Source organism: Dromiciops gliroides, chromosome 3 (genome assembly GCF_019393635.1).
Source record: "Dromiciops gliroides isolate mDroGli1 chromosome 3, mDroGli1.pri, whole genome shotgun sequence".
In the NCBI taxonomy this organism is placed as follows: Eukaryota; Metazoa; Chordata; class Mammalia; order Microbiotheria; family Microbiotheriidae; genus Dromiciops; species Dromiciops gliroides.
This window is the reverse complement of record NC_057863.1, coordinates 566,213,205-566,232,256: the sequence shown is the minus strand read 5'-3', so window position 1 is coordinate 566,232,256 and position 19,052 is coordinate 566,213,205. Positions and strand designations below refer to the sequence as shown.

The following is a 19,052-nucleotide window of genomic DNA, read 5'->3' as shown; positions in this document are numbered from 1 at the left end:
AGACTTGGGTTTCCAATCTCCATAGCTGTGTGTTCCTGGGCTGATCACTTTATGACTGAACCTTAATTTCCTCATTTGTAATACAGGAATAATAATGCCTGCTCAGTCTTCTTCACCAGGCTGTGAAGGAGGACTAAATGAGATAATTTATTCAGTCAGTCCACAAGAACTTATTAAGCATTTACTATATACCTGGCACTGTTATTAAGCACTCAACTGAAGAATGTTCTATTGTATTGGTACCTGGGATGAACTTCATTTATCAATGTAGATCAGCAAATGTCCTGCAATTTAAAGTCCTAGAGTTGTCTGAAATAGAGTTTAAATGATTTACCCAGATTCCCATGGCCAGTATGTCAGAGGCAGAACTTTAATCAAGCTATCCTAACTCCTAGACTCTGTGAATCTGTCTGTTCTGTCATGATGGTGACACAATACATACATACACATGCACATGTATGTGTATGTATAAAATATATCTAATATATCTACTATCTAGTTTAATAGGATATATAATGTTAACTTCTTGAGGGCAGAAAAAAATTGTCTCTTCCTTGGTTTAGATGCTTATTAAGTGCCTGTGAAATGAATGAAAAATAGTGTCTGTCATGAAAGGAGCTTACCATTCTAGTAGGGATAGCTGTAAATAGAGGGATGCTCAATTTTGTAGGGTAATCAACTCCTGAATTAAAGACGAAAAAAGAGGCTCAGAGGTGACTTTCCTTAAGGTCGTTTATATGAAGTATTTTAAAAGGTTAAAATCCTTTTTAATATTGCTACCCAAATCGTCCATCCTTGCTATCATTAATGGTATCATTATTATTATGTACTTTTAATTACCGGATGTTCAGAAAGGGAGTCTATGTAACTTATGGAAGTCAGCAAGACTATGGAGGAGTAGGGGTGAAGAAGGCCTTATGGGACAGAATTCATGTCTGGCCAGCCTGAATCCCGATTTCGCTGTTCAAATGGGGTCTGTAAATGGTAGAGCAAAAATAAATTTATTCCCAATCAACTATTAATGTCTACTCTTCTTTCTTCACAATGCTTTCAGCAAGTTGTAATTATTATATTCCTTTCATAGCTAAGGAAACCGCGGCTCGGAGGATGCTAAAGGACTTGCCTCCTATCCCAGAGATGTTGAAGTGTTGGAAGCGGAGTTTGCACTCAGGTCTGTTACACTTTAGCTTAATCTAGTAGAGGGGGCCGTCCCTCACCTGCAGCGCCGCCCCTTACCTGGACACGCCAAGCACTGCCCCGTAGCCGTACCATGAACGAGTAGGAGCCTGCAGTTGCACTTCATTCTCTGGACTGCGTTGTGGTGGAAAAGGGCCCTAGTAGGAAGCTTCTTCCGCGCCGTAAAAGCTGGCAAAGGTGGGGCGCAGTGGGTGCCCCGTGGCTGTTGGTTCCTCCGCTGCTGGGGAGAGGATCGCTGCGGCTCCGCCCTCTTCGCTTTCCTCGGCCGCAGCTCCCTGCTTCTGCCCTTTTCTGCCTCAGAGTTCTTGGCTTCCCCCAGGCCCCTCGAACCCGGCGCTGTGAGCCGGTTTCGCCACCGCTGGCAGTTCCTGGCCTTCTGTAAGGTACGGCCGTAGCAGCTGTCCTGGGAACAGGCAGCTAGGGAGGAGTATGGAGAGCTTTTTTGGAGGATGCACGGAGGCGGAGGTGGGCACGGATGGACTTTTCAGAGGAAGAGGTTTGGGTGAGGCAGAGGCAACCCCAAGGCGGGTGTCAGAGTGACCAGTTATTTAACCCTGGGTGAGAAATAGGTTACAAGCGCCTAAAGTCACGGGTTCGTAGAGTTGGAAGGGACCTTAAAGATTATTTGAGCTAATCCTCTCATTTCAGGAAATGGAAACAGGTCAATCTAGGGCTAGTGACTTGCTCGAGGTCACAAAGCAGAAGAATTGTCTGGAAGGTGAGGGAAGCCAGGTATCTAGGCAAATTATGTGTGGACAGCGCTCCTGGGCTGGAATGGTGGATTTGGATGAATATGTATGTATTTATATATACACACACACACATCAAAGGACATTTCAGCAAACAATTATCCACCACATAATATGTGTCTAGAACAGTTCTAGTTTCACTCCCTTCCCATCTCTGTATTTCTCTTATTTCCCTCAAACTCAAACATATTGAAAAATGAAGCATCTGAGTGGGGAAGAATCACGTGGTGTGGAAATTCCCTAAGACACAAATCAAGCTGTCCGGTAACACGAAGCTACTATTAGTGGGGCAGGTTGTTTGCTTATTTCTTTAGCCCAGATCTATAACAAATGGATATGTCTGGGGTGGTTGCATTGCAGGAAAATTGATCCTGAACAAGGTTTGTAGTGAAGCAGCTCAGAGGCACCTCATTTTATTTGGAATTCCCTCCCCTTCCCTCTTCTACTTCAGTGTGGCTGTCAGATCTAATTTTTTTTTTTTTAAAGACTCAGGCTTCTCCTTTCAAAGTTGTCTGACAACTTCTGGATTAGTTGGGAAATTAAGTATATCACCAGAGAGGATGAGGAATAAAAGCACCTGCTTACTGGTTATTTAACCTGTAAGGATTTAGGGCTTCTTTACTTCTTCTTCTACTTTTTTTTTTTTGCAGGGCAATGAGGGTCAAGTGACTTGCCCAGGGTCACACAGCTAGTAAGTGTCAAGTGTCTGAGGCTGGATTAGGTTCTCCTGAATCCAGGGTCAGTGCTACCCATTTGAAGCAATGTTATGCTCTAGATATGTAGCAGCGATAAGGGTGAGTAGGCTTTCATGGACTTGAAATAGATTTTCTACTTATAACATAGGAAAGTTTCACTTTGTCACATGTGGCTTGTGCTAAATCTCAGAAGGCAAACCCCATTAAAAAAAAGTTCTCACTTTATAGTGAACATCTTGTGAGCTTAAGTGGCTTATTTGTAATGACTGGTTTTCATTTGAAAATCACACAAAGATTTCTAAAGAGTCACAGGGTGTAGGGAAAAGAGTCTTGCACTTGCAGAAAGAAGACCTGGGTTTGAAACTCAGCCAGGGTGCTTTCTAACCAATCACCAAACCTCTCTGAGGTTCAGGTTCTTCATCTAAAATGGGGAAGAGAGTAATAATACTTGTATTACTTACTCCTGGGAAAACATATTGTGAAAGGCTAATATTCATGAAAGCTATGTGCTGGAGCTAGCTTTAGCTAGCTTGCAAGAGCTGGAGCTTAAATTGTCACTGTATTTCCACCTCAGAAATTGGCAGTCACTACAAATCAGGACTTGGTTTATTGCTTGTTGATTATCTAGAGGTAATAAAGTATTAATAATGCAGATTCAACTTGAAAGTATATCTGCATTCATTTTTTTTCCTGTTCTGGAAAACCCAGTTGCTAAACATTTACCAGCACACTCATGATACTCTATAGACAATGAGCTCAGCAAAAGTGCAATAGATGGCTCAAGGAATGTGGTTATCACCAGACTGGAGGCCTAGTGATTGTAGGCTAATAACAATATAACTGGCATTATATAGCAATTTAAGTCTCACCACACCCCTGTCTATGAGATAGTATAAGGGCATTGGTCTTTTCTCTCCAGTATTTTCATAAGCTTCATAAAGAATGTTTTCCCATTTTAATGAAAGATATTTTCCACAATAGACAGGTATAAGTCACGGGATAGGGAAATAAGACCCGCATTTCCTGAATTGTGGTGTCCTGTTTTGAAAATATGACTTCTATCTTTGAGCTTTTATGTTCTATTTGATTTCTCCTTGGGGAGAGTGGCATAATGAATAGTATTCTGGTTGGGTTTGAATCCCATCTCTGACACTTGCTATATGGCAAGTCACTTAACTGAGCTGAGCCTCAGTTTCCTCATCTGTAAAAAGGGGATAAGAATATGTACCTATAAGAGCTGTTCTGAGGCTGAAATGAAATAATATATGGAATCTCATTGCAAAACTCATAATGCTATAATAAATGGAAGCTATGAGTATAACTAATTTTCAAATATGTGTTTTTTAAGGGCAACTGCTTTTATAACTGGACTATTTACTCTTGCTAACTACTCAATGAAACTTGAAGTATATGCTTTGTATTTGGTGTCAAGTTTGTTTCTTTTTTGGTGGGGCAATGAGGGCTAAGTGACTTACCCAAGGTCACACAGCTAATAAGTGTAAAGTGTCTGAGGCTGGATTTGAACTCAGGTCCTCCGGAATCCAGGACTGGTGCTTTATCCACTGCAGCCTCTAGCTGCCCCTGTGTTTAGTGCCAATTTGAAATAATATCTTTTAAAAAAGGATATTTCAGATAGAAAAGAGGGAAAATTGTAAAAATGAACAATGTTCTGCCAGTGATGTGCTTATTTATTAAGATATTGAAATGATGATGTAAATATGCTTATTGAAAACATTATTTTATCCTTAGCTCCAAATTTATTGAGAGAGATGACGTTTAGACTTCAGAAAACGATAGCAAGAAAAGTGCAAAATAATGCTGTTGCCTTCCTTCTGAGATTCTGCCCAATTCATTCTGTAGATCTTTTGTTTGTTCATGGTTGTTCAAATGCTGTCTACCCTTTTAGACCATGAGCTCCTTAAAGATAGTTTTTCCCCTTCTTTGTATTCCCAGAATTTAGCAAAATGCCTGGCACATAGTAAGTGCTTAATAAATGCTTCTTGACTTGACTTGAAAATCACCCAATAGTATCATATTCTTTGTAATTGCCTTCAGGTGGTAAAGAGGGAAAACATCAAGACTTTCCCATTATCTCTCCCTTCAGTCATTACTGCTAGCAACCTACAACCAAGTAACAAACCAACTGAGACCTCCAAGTGTATGTAAAGCATGTTCTTCTTCTTTCTTCACTTATAAATCCTCTTCTAGATCTAACTAGAGAGGAGGATATTCCCAATTTAAAAAATTTTCTGGTTGCTAGGGATAATTCCCTGTCCCTACCCCACCCTACCCCAGGAAAGATGTGATTTAAATTCTCAGCTTGTTTGAGTTACATTGTAATTTTTGTCTACTGTTTTGCCAGGCTTGATTTATGAAATTCTTGGAAGCAGGCAGAAAAAATGTTTAGATTCATGTGCTTAAAAAGTTGCTTTTTTCTCTCCTCCCCACCTATTGTCCTCAGACCTCAGAAAAGAACTCTATTTTAGTAATAGGACAGCTTTGCACTTAGAGAGAGAGCTCATGAGACATTGGTCCTTAATAATAACAAATCATTATTTTAATTCAGGATATCTTTCTTCCATAAGTGGCTCAACAGAAAAAAGTTTTTTGATTAAGGTTCTACTTAAAAAGTCTGCCTATTGATATTAAGATTTTTATGGTGTGTTTTCTTTATGTCAAACTTCCATTTTCTTAAACAATTTCCTCATTAAGAGTTTTGCTCCCACTTCCCTCCACCTCTTTGTCATTGCCAATAATAAGCTAAGAAGTTGGCTGATTATTTATTATTATTTTTTGGTAATTTGGAAAGCAAATTGCATGGTTTTCTGGCATATTCTTCATCACTTGGTACTGGTTAGAGATAAGAGAAAGTATATAAGGACCAAAAGGGAAATAATATTAGAAGGACTTGATGTGCTTATAATTCTGAAGGTGGAGCTCCTCCCTAAGCCTGGCCTCTCTAAGGTGTAGTGGTCTCTTTTCATTTATTTTGATGGCTAGCTTTCTTTTCTTTGTCACTAAGTTGGATGAAAGAGCTTTCCAACCTGTTTTGGAGACATGAGAAAATCCATTTCCCTTCCTTCTTTGCAGAGGTGAGGTTCTGGCTGTAGAATTTGCACATAACATCAGATACATTGGTATAGGTTGGTTGGTTGCTAAACTGCTTTTTCTCCTTTTCTATTGAAGGGGTGGGATCATTGGGTAGGGAAGTGGTCATTTTGGAAATGAGGTGATATAAGAACAAAGGACATCAATATCGTTTTTTAAAAAAGAAAAATTTTTACATTTGCATCTCACAAGGGTAAAATACTGCTGAAAATATTCTAGAGAAAGTTGAACCAGGTGTGAAAAATCACTCTTAAAATTTTCAAAATTCTTACCTTAGAAAAACCCAGTGAGGTAAATTGAGGTAGATTCATAGTGAAAAGGTTATCATCTTCATTTTCAGATTGCGCAACTTGAGGCTCAGAGAGGAACAAAACATTTTTTTTCATTCCTAGTTGTAGTCCATTGACAAAACTATATCTATACACCACATAGGAGGGTAATGGAGAGAATGCTTCCACACAGCTATTTCCTCTCCTCTTCTTCCTCCTCCTCCTCCTCCTTCTCTACTCTTCTTCTTCTTCTTCTTCCTTCTTCTTCATCTTCTAATTGGGGTTCAGTGACTTGCCCAGGGTCACACATATTAATTTCTACTTCTCAAAACTTAAAGTGGAACTATAAAAAACCAACAGATTTACTATAGCAAAAGTCTGAAAGTCTGTGTCTAACCCAGATTTCGGTTTAACTTCTCAAGCTCAATGCATGTTGTCTATGGGCTGAATTCTTTTATTGCAATCTGAGTGAGTTATCTGCATACCCTGAACAGAAATAAAATAAGTATGATTGTCTAATGGGAACCTGTGTGTTCAAACAACCTTTGTTTCAGTAGTCTAATGCAAGTTCTGTTACTGTTCTCATCTTTCATAACAAACTGCTTTCATTTGCTCCTTGGACAATGAATTCTTTGGGGCTAGATGAAGGAGTCCAGACTGATACAGTGAATGAGAAGAGGGAATTTCTTGTTTTTACCTTCTGTATGCTCATTAGCAGTGTGTATTCCTGAGGAGAGTAAATGTTATTTGAATGAGGCTTTACACTTGTGAAATTCAGAGTGCATCAAGGCTTTTATTAACTGTTCAGGTCTCTGCTCTAAAGGTTAGTTACTTAACTATAACCCCCCATAAAAACATGACCTTACTATGATGTCTTTGGGTTTAACAACAACACAACAACAAACAACAACAACAACAACACTGAGTGTTCCCTGTGACACAAATCCCTTCCATCATTGGGATTTCTTCTAGCTCTACATAATCCTAAATAACTATGTATTGTCTGATATCTATTTTTGCAAAATTTTCTCCCAGTTCAACAGAACTACAGATTATGAGTTGTAGTCTCTTATTTCTTTCTTTCCTTCTCTCTCTTCTTTCTTTTTTTCTTTCTTTCTTCTATCTATCTATCCATCTATCCATCCATCCATCTTCAATTTCTATCCTTACAGCTGATACAGCAGAAGCAAAACTAAATCTGTGTGAAATCGTGAATTCAGGACATATTCCTCCTTCTCACACCTCATCAAGGACTAGCTGTCTTGCTCCAGTGGCCTCAAGTCTCCCTTAAGTCAGGTATGAAACTTCCAGTTTACCCATGTTCAGATCTGACTTCAGATACTTTCTAGCTGTGTGACTCTGAGCCAAATCACTTAGCCTCTGTCTTACTTCAGTTCCTCACTATAAAATGGGGGTAATGATAACGTCTACTTTTACCGGGTTATTGTGAGGAACAAATTAGGTATATTTGTAAACTGCTGAGCATCTTGCCTGGCACATAGTAGGTGCTATATAAAATGCTTATTTCCCTCCTCTTCCCCCTTCTCATGACTAGTCAAGATGAACCTAAAGCTATCAGTCTAGCCTATGAATATTCCCTTTAGTTAGGAAAAGCTAACTTGTCGCCATTGTTGCCCTCTCTTCCCCCCCCCCCCCCCCCCCCGGCAATTGGGGTTAAGTGACTTGCCAGGGTCACACAACTAGTAAGTGTCAAGTGTCTGAGACCGAATTTGAACTCAGGTCCTCCTGGATATCCAGGGCTGGTGTTTATCCACTGCAACCACCTAGCTGCCCCCTGCTCCCTCTTTTTTGGAAGATCTTTTTTGAGGCACTTAACCAGTTTTTGAAACTTTAAGATTTCATTTGTATTTTTGCCTTTGCTTACTGGTAGTTAAGGCGAACACTATGTGTATTATAGTGATCTCATCACTTTTGCAATGCTATATGCCATTCTAATGCCAATTGGGGAAGATACTAGCACCATCTTTTAAAAATTAGAAGGCACTTGAAAGAATTCTGTATGGAGCATTCTTGGATTTAGAAATAACTTAATATCTTGGATTTTCTCATTTTTTTTAATCTGATACTTATTTCTTACTTTTAAGGCACCCCTTCACACTTCTTTTTAAAAAAATTTTAAAAAGCAACTGGAGGCAGCTAGGTGGTGCAGTGGATAAAACACCAGCCTGGATTCAGGAGGACTGAGTTCACATCTGACCTCAGACACTTGATACTTACAAGCTGTGTGACCCTGGGAAAGTCATTTAACCTCATTGGCCCAGAAAAAAAAAATAAAAAGCAACCTTCCTTAGGGATATTGAAACTTTCTCTTCATTGTTGTTCACTCCCTCTTTCAGACATCTTTGCTAGTACATCCTGGACATGTTCACTTGTCCGTCCTTGTTTCCTTTACTACATTCATTTATTCCATTTCACCCTTCATTTGATCATTCTATTGCTTCTATGAAGAAGTGTGGTTTAGAGAACGAACACTACAGTTGGAGGTAGGTGGCGATCTGTGTCGTTGACGTCACATCTCTGATACTTACTAGCTGTGTTAACCTCTCAGAACCTTTGTTTCCTCATTCATTAGACAATAACACCCAACCTTCAGGGTTATCTTGAAGATTGAAGTCATTTGTAACGCATAAAGTAGGTATGATTTCAGCTATTATAAATTAGCTTCTATTCTCTATGTCCTTTTTTTGTTTCTGGTGGGCAAGTGAGGGTTAAGTGACTTGCCACCAGGGTCACACAGAAGTATCAAGTGTCTGAGTCCAGATTTGAACTCAGGTCCTCCTGAATCCAGGGCTGTCTTTATCCACTGTGCCACGTAGCCTACCCCCTCTATGTCTTTTTCAATGTTGTGCTCACACCCACTACAGCTTCCTCCACATCCCAACGATGGTCATTCTTTCATCATTCAAGAAATTCTTGAAATCCCACATTATCTCTCTTGCCTTACTGAACTAATTGGAGGAAGTGACAACTTTTTCATATCACATCTTATCCACAAATGAAACTCTGGCCACCCTTTCAACTCAAGTCCATTTGTCCTTGTATACAAAGTAGATATCTAGTTTGATTCATTTTTGTAATTGTTCCATGTCTTATTCAGTTGCCTGGTCACTTTCTCTTCATCTGAAGCAATACCTGTCTTAGGTATCCATCTTTGAAATGTATATTTTACTATGAACTGCTCTGTATAAAGTTGAATCTAGGGGCAGCTAGGTGGCACAGTAGATAAAGCACCAGCCCTGGATTCAGGAGGACCTTAGTTCAAATCTGGATTCAGACACTTGACACTTACTAGCTAGGTGACCCTGGGCCAAGTGACTTAACTCTCATTGTCCCGCAGAAACAAAAACAACCCCCCCCCAATAATGTTGAGTCTAAAACTAAAATGATGAAGATAAAAAATTAATTTTTCATACTGTGTGTCTCTGGAAAATAGTTAAGGTTTTGTTTTGGTATACTGCAACCAAAAGTTCAAATGCTGGCCACTTGTTGTATAACCTTTGACATTTCTGAATCTCCCTCCAGTTTTTCAGGCTTCCTCTATTCCTATCTGCTGGCTTTCTTCATCACCCCTCTGATGGTGGATTGTTGAAATTGTAGAACTGCAGAGAATAGTGTCTAGTCATTGTCTTAGGCTAATGTTATTTCCTTCCTGGTGCTTAGGTTTGGGGGACAAATAGGGTAATATTTTCTAAAGTAGGGCAACTTTATGCAAAAGGTAAGAAGCTACACTAAGTGGATGCAAGTTTGGGGAACAGTTTGAAAAGGGGAAAAATCTCACTTGGGAATTAAAGGGTTTTTCTCAAATGATGATGCTCCTAACCAATCCACTGGATTCAATAGGCTTTTTAGGGTTGTGACTTTCGATACCTTTGAGGATACCATCCTTTCTATTCCCTTAAATACTGTGATGTATTCAATCCTTGCTGAGCACCCTGAGAGAGTGAGCCCTATTTCCTGTCAGTTCTGATGTGACTGGTCATATTTACATCAAGAGTTAGTGATTTTTATCAGTACACATATCCTCCCACTGACACCAGTTGAAAGCCCTTCTTGTCTTAGTGGATAGGTTGTAGTGGTAGATTTGGCTAAAAATAGTCTCCCGGTGGTCAGTTCTTCGGTGCCTTCATCACTCTCAGCTTAGTTAAGCTATTCTTGGCCAGCAGATAACATGGATTGTAATTGAAGAGGCCTTACCTGTGATTTCATTAATATAGGGAGCTCCCAAAAAGGTTTTGATTGTTGTTCAGGGGTTTTCAGTCATGTCCAACTCTCATGACTCCATTTGAGATTTTCTTGGTAAAGATACTGGAGTGGTTTGCCATTTCCTTCTCCAGCTCATTTTACAGATAAGGAAACCGAGGCAAACAGGGTTAAGTGACTTGCCTAAGGTTACACAAATAGTCAGTGTCTGAGTCTGGATTTGAACTCTGGAAGATGAGTCTTCTTGACTCCAGGCCCTGTGCTCTATTTACTTTGTCATCTAGTTGTCCTCCCAAAGAGACCCATTTCCTCTTATGATGAAGTTAAGTGACAGTGTTTAAAAATCTCCTGCCAGACCTCTGCTAGCTGTGTGACTTGAGGATACCTCTATGCCATTTGGTTTAATGCCAATGCCAATATGATTCAGGGTTATGAAGAATTCTAGAGCAATATAATATTGTAAACATATTAAGTGCCTGCTGTGTATATCAAATTACTGGTGGTGCTGGTAGGGGGATATAGATTCTTTTTTTTTTTTCCAGGCAATGAGGGTTAAGTGACTTGCCAGGGTCACACTGCTAGTAAGTGTCAAGTGTCTGTGGACGGATTTGAACTCATGTCCTCCTGAATCAGGGTCGATGCCTTTTCCACTGTGCCACCTAGCTGCCCCCTTTTTTCTTTTCTTTCTTTCTTTCTTTTTTTTTGATATAAAATTTCAGTGAGATATGGTCCTTGTCCTGATGGAACTTAATGTCTTGGTATGAATTGATGAGATACAAATATACGCAATAAACAGTATTTCATGTTAAATGTATATAGCATTATATTTTCAAGGTTTTTTCAGTAGCATGCCCAATTCATTGATCTGCTTTTTCTCTATTTTGTTGATATAAGCAATTAGTGATATAAATTTTCCCCTTGGTACTTCTTTGGCTACATCCCATAAATTTTGATGTGTTGCTCATTGTTGTAATTTTCTTTAATGAAATTTTCAATTGTTTCTATGATTTGTTCTTTGACCCATTTTAGGATTATATTATTTAATTTTCAACTAATTTTAATCTCTCCATTGTCCATTATCAATTGCAATTTTATTGTATTATTATCTGAAAAGGTTGTGTTTACTATTTCTGCTTTCTCTGCATTTGGTGTGAGGTTTTTATGTTCTAGTGCATGGTCAGTTTTTGTGTAGCTGCCATATTCTGCCTGAGAAAAAGGTATTTTCCTTTATATTCTCATTCAGTTTTCTCCAAAGATCTATTATATTTAACTTTTCCAGAATTTTATTTACCTCCTTAACTTCTTTCTTTTTAATTTTTTTGGTTAGATTTATCCAGTTCTGAGAAGTGAAGATTAAGGTCCCCCATTAGTATATATTTTATCAAATATTTTCTTCTGTAACTCATTTAGCGTTTCCTTCAAAAATTTAGATGCTATACCATTTGGTGCATATATGTTAACTATTGATATGACTTATTGTCTATAGTACCTTTCTTCAAGATATAGTTTCCTTCTTTATCTCTTTTAATTAGATCTATTTTTGCTTTTGCTTTTGCTCTGTCTGAAATCATGATTGCTACCCCTGCCTTTCTTTGCTTCCACTGAAGCATAATAGATTCTACTCCATCCCCTTACCTTTATCCTGTGTGTATCTTTCTGCTTCAAATGTGTTTCTTGTAAGCGTAAGATAGATTTCTATATTCAATTCTGTGTGTGTTATTCCCTCTCTGAACCAATTTGATGAGAGTAAGTTTTAAGCTTTGCCCCCTCCCTACTTTCCCCTCCGTTATAATAGTTCTTTTATGTAGGATAATTTACCCCCAATCAATCTCTCCCTCCTTCTTCTTCCAGTGCAATTTCTTTTGTACTTCCTTTTTATTTGGCTAATTCTGTTTTTTAGGGAATTATTTTCCTTGGTAGATTTTCATATACCTTTCCCCATGCTATTGATTCTTTTTTTCCCTCATGATTCTCTTAAATTACTCTCATTTCTTTTCCCAATTTTTATTCTACTTTGTAATTTGGTTTTTAAAATCCCCTTTAAGCACTTCCAGCAATTCTTTTTGGGTCTGAGACCAAATTACATTTTTCTTTGATGCAGCCATTTTGGCACTATTGTCCTCTTCTAAATTTATGCCTTGTTCACTCCTCAGCATATTAACTTACTATAGTCAAGGGTTTTTTGTTTTGTTTTGTTTTGTTTTTCTCATTTTTCTGTCTTTTTTGGTGACTTGGTATTTTATGTGAAAGTTGGGCTCTGGTCCTGCTGTCCCAAGTGTTTGTACTAGAGCTCTGGGTATTACTGCTGGCTTTCACTGGGCTTCAGGGCTTAAATGATTGCTTTCTTTCTAGGGTGGGCTTCCCTTCTGGCTTGGGGTGGGGGGAGTAGATGCTTCCTGTTGGCCTCCCCTGGGTGTGGGGTTTAGTAGTTGGCCTGCCTCAGGGGTAGGGCCTTGCTACTAAGTTGCTATAGTAACAGAATCGTTTTGGTGACTGCCCCTGGAGGAGGGATCTTGTTGCAGGTCTGCCCAGGGTTGATGCCCCTGCTGCTGGGTTGGAAATAGTATCTTTACTGGTTGGCCTTAGGGGCCAATATCACAGTTGGCAAGCCTCAGGGTGTTCTGCAGACTTCTGTTCTGCAGTGGAGTTAAGGCCTCCCTCATGGCTTGTGCTAGAGGTGGAGTCACTGAGGGAGGGCCTTGCTGTGCAGCTCAGACTGCTCACTTGCTCAGGGGCTACTGGTTTGCAGGAGGGTGAGGCCTTACTGGTAGATTGCCCCAGGTTTAGAGCCTTGCTGCATGCCCCTTGCTATGAGGCTGAATGCTGTTGCTGCTACTGCTGCTCTTGGACCTTGTGCCCCTCTTATCTCAGTAAGACAGACTTTTCCTGCCAGGCTGGTAAGCTGTTTTCCTGCTCCTGGATCGAATCTGAGGTGGTTTTCTAATTGTTTAGAAGGGAATTTGGGAGGGATTCAGAGGGTTCCTTTCTCATTCCACCATCTTAGCACCAGAAACCTTCTATTATAGCATTATAAAACATATTTGAGTGAGGTCTGAGAGGGAAGGGGATCAAGGAAGGCTTTTAGGAGGAGGAAGCAAATGAAAAGATAAGCCAAAATTCTAGGACTGCATTCTCCCTTGTTGCTTACACTGTCAGAGAGTGTATAAAGTAAAATGATTTTGCTCTTGTTTAAACCACTCCATAGTACTATGCCTTTACAATCTGTTTTGGGAAATAAGATTAATCTGGAAGAGAGAGCTGGTCTAGCAAGCAGTATAGCAGCTAGGAGTCTTGGGTATTTGCAGCTGGTTTTTATTTTATTTTATTTTTTATTTTGAGCACTGGACTCATGAACATGGTTGATGTAAAGTTTATCTTCATTTTTATAAAAATAGAGAATAGCTTTTAATCTATGTTGTCTATAACTTGGTAAATTTAATGCACGTGAGTGGTTTTGAAATCTACCTCTAAACTGTCTTGTTTCATGACTCCAATCCAGTAAACCTTATTCAGTACCTACTATGTGCTAGGCACCATGCTAAGCACCGGGGATACACTTAATAAAAAGATGGTCCCTGCACAAGGTGATGAGAGGAGATAAGTTTGGAAAGGTAAATTGGTTCCAGTTGTGGAGGGCCTTGAATGCCGAGCATTTTCTGAAGAGGCAGGCAGTTGGGAGCCCCTGATGATTTAGAGCTGAGAGATCATCTGGTACAACTGAGAGATAATCTAGTATGACTCCTTCATGTTACATATATGGAGAGGGGAAGCAGGCCTGTGAAAGCAAACTCTACCCTTAGGACATTCTCTCTAAGTGGTGCTAAGGATTGTTATTAGATCCAGTGTCTGCCAGGTAAATATGGAGGTATGAGAAGACTGGTTTGATATATTGATCAGTGACCATGTCACTATTTCATTCCACTGATGGGAATCATCTCAGTAGTAGGCTACAGCTGAAATAGCTCTGACGAGTCTAGGAGCCTGAATAAGTTGGTCTGATAATGAAGGCTAGGTTCATGAGAACAATTGTCTGATGGCTGGGCAGCTAGGTGGCACCCTGGATTCAGGAGCACCTGAATTCAAATCTCGGCCTCAAACATTTGACGCTTACTAGCTGTGTGACCCTGGGCAAGTCACTTAACCCTCATTGCCTGAAAACAAACAACCATTGTCTAATGGCCACAAAGAAATCTTTTCTATTATTCTTGTCTTCATTTTTGTGTATTTAGATGTGCTGATACATTATAATTAAAGCAGGTCTCTTGGAAACAATTCTCTCTGAGTTAATGAAACTTTAATTTTTTTACAATAAACAATAGAAACATTGGCAATTTTTTTTTTTTTGGTGAGGCAATTGGGGTTAAGTGACTTGCCCAGGGTCCCACAGCTAGTAAGTGTCAAGTGTCTGAGGTCAGATATTTGAAGGTCAGGTCCCTCCTGAATCCGGGCCAGTGCTTTATCCACTGTTCCACCCTAGCTGCCCCAACATTGGCAATTTTAAATTAGTTGCAATATTAGTTATGGTAATGAGGAAAATGCCTCTACCTGTTATTAATTTAAATGAATGCTGCTATGTACTGAATGCTGGCTCTCTAGGAGGAAGGGTTCTTCCACCTTTCTGCTGATGGCCCATACAAGCACTGCTTTGTGGACATGGATAGAGTGATTCTGGGCAGCTGGATGGCACAATGGATAGAGCACTGGCCCTGGAGTCAAGAAGACCTGAGTTCAAATGTCACCTTAGATACTTACTAGCTGTGTAACCCTGGGCAAGTTACTTAGCCCCAATTGCCTTAAACATCCGGGGTCATCTCCGGTCTTATATCTTGCCATTGAACCCACATGGTTAAATCTAATTCCGTGTAAGTCATGACATCATCCTGATGCCATGGTCCTCTTTGGAAAAAAACCCAAAAAACCAAAAACAAAATGAAGGATGAACAAGAAGAGTGAATTCTGGTTAATAAAGGACACAGGTGTGTCCATAGATGCCCATCCAATGAATAGTCATTCTCATTCACCTTTTCTTGAAAAGACTTCTCTTTCCTGAACTCTTTTTCACTGTGCTGTTCTATTTCTGACCCAGACTTTCCATGATTAAGAATGGATGTTAAAGTAAAGTGATGAGGACCTTGGTGATGTTCTCACCCCAGAACTGAAAGGCAGACTGCAGATAGGTAGGCCATTACAGACGTAGGCCAGAGCACTCAGAACCCAGAACAGCTCTTTTGGAGAGGGGATTTTTGCTCAGATATGAATTGGACAAGATGACTTTTGAGGTCCCTTTCAGCTTTAGGATTATGCAATTCTTTCATCAGGGGAAAAAAGAAAAAGAAAAATTACTCTAAAATGCTTACCACTTCAAATCACCAACAGAAACAGGAGGAAAACAAAGGCTAGATTTTATTAATAATATCACATTTTGTTTAAAAATAATTATAATTGAAGGAATACAGCCATTTAAGGGCTGTTGGGCAGCTAAGCGGCACAGTGGACAGAGCTCTAGGCCTGAAGTCAGGAAAACCTGTGTCACTTAGCTGCCCAATTTCTTTGTACTACCTCAGGTTTCTGTTTCATTGTAAGACCTATAAAGCACAGTCCTAATTATAACCCCACGAGGTAGGTGAGGCAGGGGTTATGACCCATTTTATAGATCAAGAAACTGAGTTTCGCAGGTGGAGTGTCTTGCCCATGGTCACATAGCCAGTAACTCCCAGAGTTGGAACTTAAGTCTTGATCCTCTAACTCTCAACTGTTGTTCTCTTTTCACCACAATAAACATTTGTTCTGTAAACCAGAGAGTAATTCAGCACAAAGCTTTGAAACAAAATTTGGATCTAACATCAATTTTTCTGTCTGGCTAAGTTCTTTAAAATGTGATCCTTACTCTCATATAGTTTCAAGGTTTGCCAGGAAGTTAATCTTGGCCCCATTTTACTGATAAGGAAATGAGAGGTATAAGCTTGTGACTTTATCTTAGGTCAGGCTCCTCCAGTAAATGAAACAAAGGCTTTGCCTTGGGTCAGAGGTATGTTAAAGGGTAATGAACTATGTGTCATGGCTTGTATTTTCTTGTGGTATATAAAGATGGAATTTGAAGGGAGTGGACCATCAAGATTACTGTGGGATAAGGGTAGGGCTAAGGATTTTTCACTCTACAGGCACACAGGTTTTTGTTTCTAGCCTTTCACCTACCTCTTGCTGCTAAAGCCATGATTGCCATAGGATTAGAGCTAGAAAAGACCAATCTAATTGTCCAATCCCTTCATTTAAAAAAACAAAAACAAAAACCATAGGTCCAGTAAAGTGTGCCCAAAGTCATACAGATAATAAGTGACAGGGTTGGGATGCTGCTCTGTCCTTTGACTCCAAAATCTAGGCCTCTTTTCACTTTACAACAGTGTACATTCAGGCTTATAAATCAAGGGATCAATCAACAAATATTTGTTAAGTACCCACTGTATCCCTATTATGTGCTAGGTGCTGGGGATAAAAAACAAACACATGAGAATGAGCTTCTATTTTAAGGGAGAAATTCTACATTTGGAATAGGTGTTTTTAAAAAGCAGTTTAAATGTGTTTGATGTTTACTTGTAATGACTCTGAGAAACCCAACATCTCTTTCCATAGATCAACTCTCCACGCCAGTAGTCGCTGGACATGACGGGAGCACCAGTTCCCATCCAAATGGTGTAACCATCAGAGAAATCCTCCTGTCTGTTTTGAACTTGTCCTCATCGAAACTACACTCAAGTCCTGGAAACATGGTGTCACAAGCTACTGGACGGCAGGAGTCTCTTGTACATTCTTGGAAGGGTAATAGTAATGAATCTGGAGACACAGAGGAAGGACTCAGCCGGTCTAACACTGCTCTTCCTCTTGGCCAAGTCGATATCAGGTTCACGAGGCACAAGGCTGCCTGGATTAACCCACAGTGTACCGAAGAGGGACAGCTTCAGTTGTCGGATTTGTCCACCCCTGTGTCAGTATGTGAAAACAACAAGGCCCATTCAATAACCAACCACAGACCCTTTTCTTTGGGATGTTCACCTATTCCCCCGGGTGACTCCCTCACAGAAACCCTGTTGCTGGGAGATAGTATTGATACAATGGGTAACTCCCTCACTTGTTCAGAAGAGAAGGATATGCCCTTGTCTGTGTCTTCATCAGAACAGCATGTTATGCTCCCAGAGAGCCCGACTCCATTAGCCAGTTTAACAAGGTCTAAGATTCTGGCCCTTTCTCCATTTCCTGTGGACGGCAGTACTTCCCACCAGCCCCTCAGGCTGATGACCCCTACTGAAGAAGGTATTGTTGTTACTTTTGTTTATGTAAATGATTTTCCTTGGTTATATATAAACCTTGTCTTTTGTTGTTGTTCATTAAGTTGTGTCTGACTTTTCATAACCCCCTGGACCATATTGTGCATGGTATTTTCTTGGGAAAGATATTGGAATGGTTTGCCATTTCCTTTTCTAGTAGATTAAGGCAAATAGACGTTAAACAATTTCCCCAGGGTCACACAGCTAGGCTAGATTTGAACTTAGGTGTCCTTGACTCCAGGCCCAATACTCTACCTATTCTAGCTTTTCTCTTGCTGTTTATAATCAATTATTAGGTGCCTACTGTGTACCAGGCATTGTCCTAGGAGCAGAGGATAAAGAAAGCAAATAAAACAAACAACTAAATTCCCTGCTTTTGAGGAGTTTACATATAAGTATCAACAGAATATATATATAAAATGATTGCATAGTTGTTAAAATGGGGGTTTCCCTAGCATGAATTAAGGTCATTAGCTTTTCCTTTTGCCTGAAAAACAAATTATTAGCTCATTTATCAACTTTTGGGTCTTCCTTCCAGGTGAACAGTCAGTGAAAGTCAAAATCTCTCCCTTTTTTTGGTCCTATGACAAAAGCACTGATTTTCGTGATTAGGGGAATATCCCTTCTACTGCTTCACCTTTTAAAGACCCAACCCTCAGTTAGTTAACAAGCATTTACTATGTTCCAGGCAGCATGAGGATAAGAAAGAGATTTATTGAGTAATAATAGCTGAGAAGCTAATGGAGACCTCTGGGTCGAATCTAGCTTCTGATGTCTCTGTGACAATGACAAGCCATTCCTTGGTGCCCCCAGGCAACTAACGCCAGAGTTTTTAACTATTTTTGTATCAGGGACCCCTTTGGCACTCTAGCGAAGCCTACAGATGCCTTCTCAGAACAATGTCTTTAAATGTATATACTACATAAGAGGGAAACTAATTCTATTGGAATGAAGTTAACAAAATATTGAAAAGTTCAGGGAACTCAGCTTAAGAACCCTGTTCTAAGATTATAAATTGCAAAGAGGTACTGATTTGCACTAAAAGAGGAAGTTCCTCATTAGGAACTTACCGCACCAATGAAATAAGTTTGGCAAAAAAAAAGAAAACACACACACATACACACGTACGCACACACACATGCACGCACATACACACACATATACAGAGTCCCAAAAGTCTTAGTGCACGTTTAAGCTTTCATAGCATATATATGTCTATATACACCTATACTATCCTAATATGTCCATATATGTATCTAGACTAGATGTCCACATGCATATTACACACATGTATTATTCTGTATATGTCCCATGTCTATATGACATATACGTAAGTGTGTATTCCCAGCTGGTTTTTTATGGCACCTCAACATTTGCAAACCCTTTATATACATTATCTCATTTGAGCCTTTTAACAACCCTGTGAGGTAGGTTAGCAATTATTTAAATAAATTAATTTAATTATTTAATTATTTAAATAAATAAATATTA

At 39.5% G+C, this 19,052-nt stretch overlaps 1 protein-coding gene across 2 annotated transcripts in view; it reads left to right on the top strand.

Annotated features, from left to right (window-relative positions):
* The first annotated feature begins 1,100 nt into the window (after positions 1-1,100).
* Positions 1,101-19,052, top strand: part of RUBCNL (rubicon like autophagy enhancer) — a 45,713-nt gene continuing 27,761 nt past the window's right edge. For both annotated transcript variants that reach the window (XM_043996001.1, XM_043996000.1), the window contains exons 1-2: positions 1,101-1,171; positions 16,870-17,547. In XM_043996001.1, the coding sequence (XP_043851936.1) occupies positions 1,108-1,171; positions 16,870-17,547 (742 nt within the window). In that variant the 5' untranslated portion in view covers positions 1,101-1,107. The remainder of the gene's footprint in view (positions 1,172-16,869; positions 17,548-19,052) is intronic.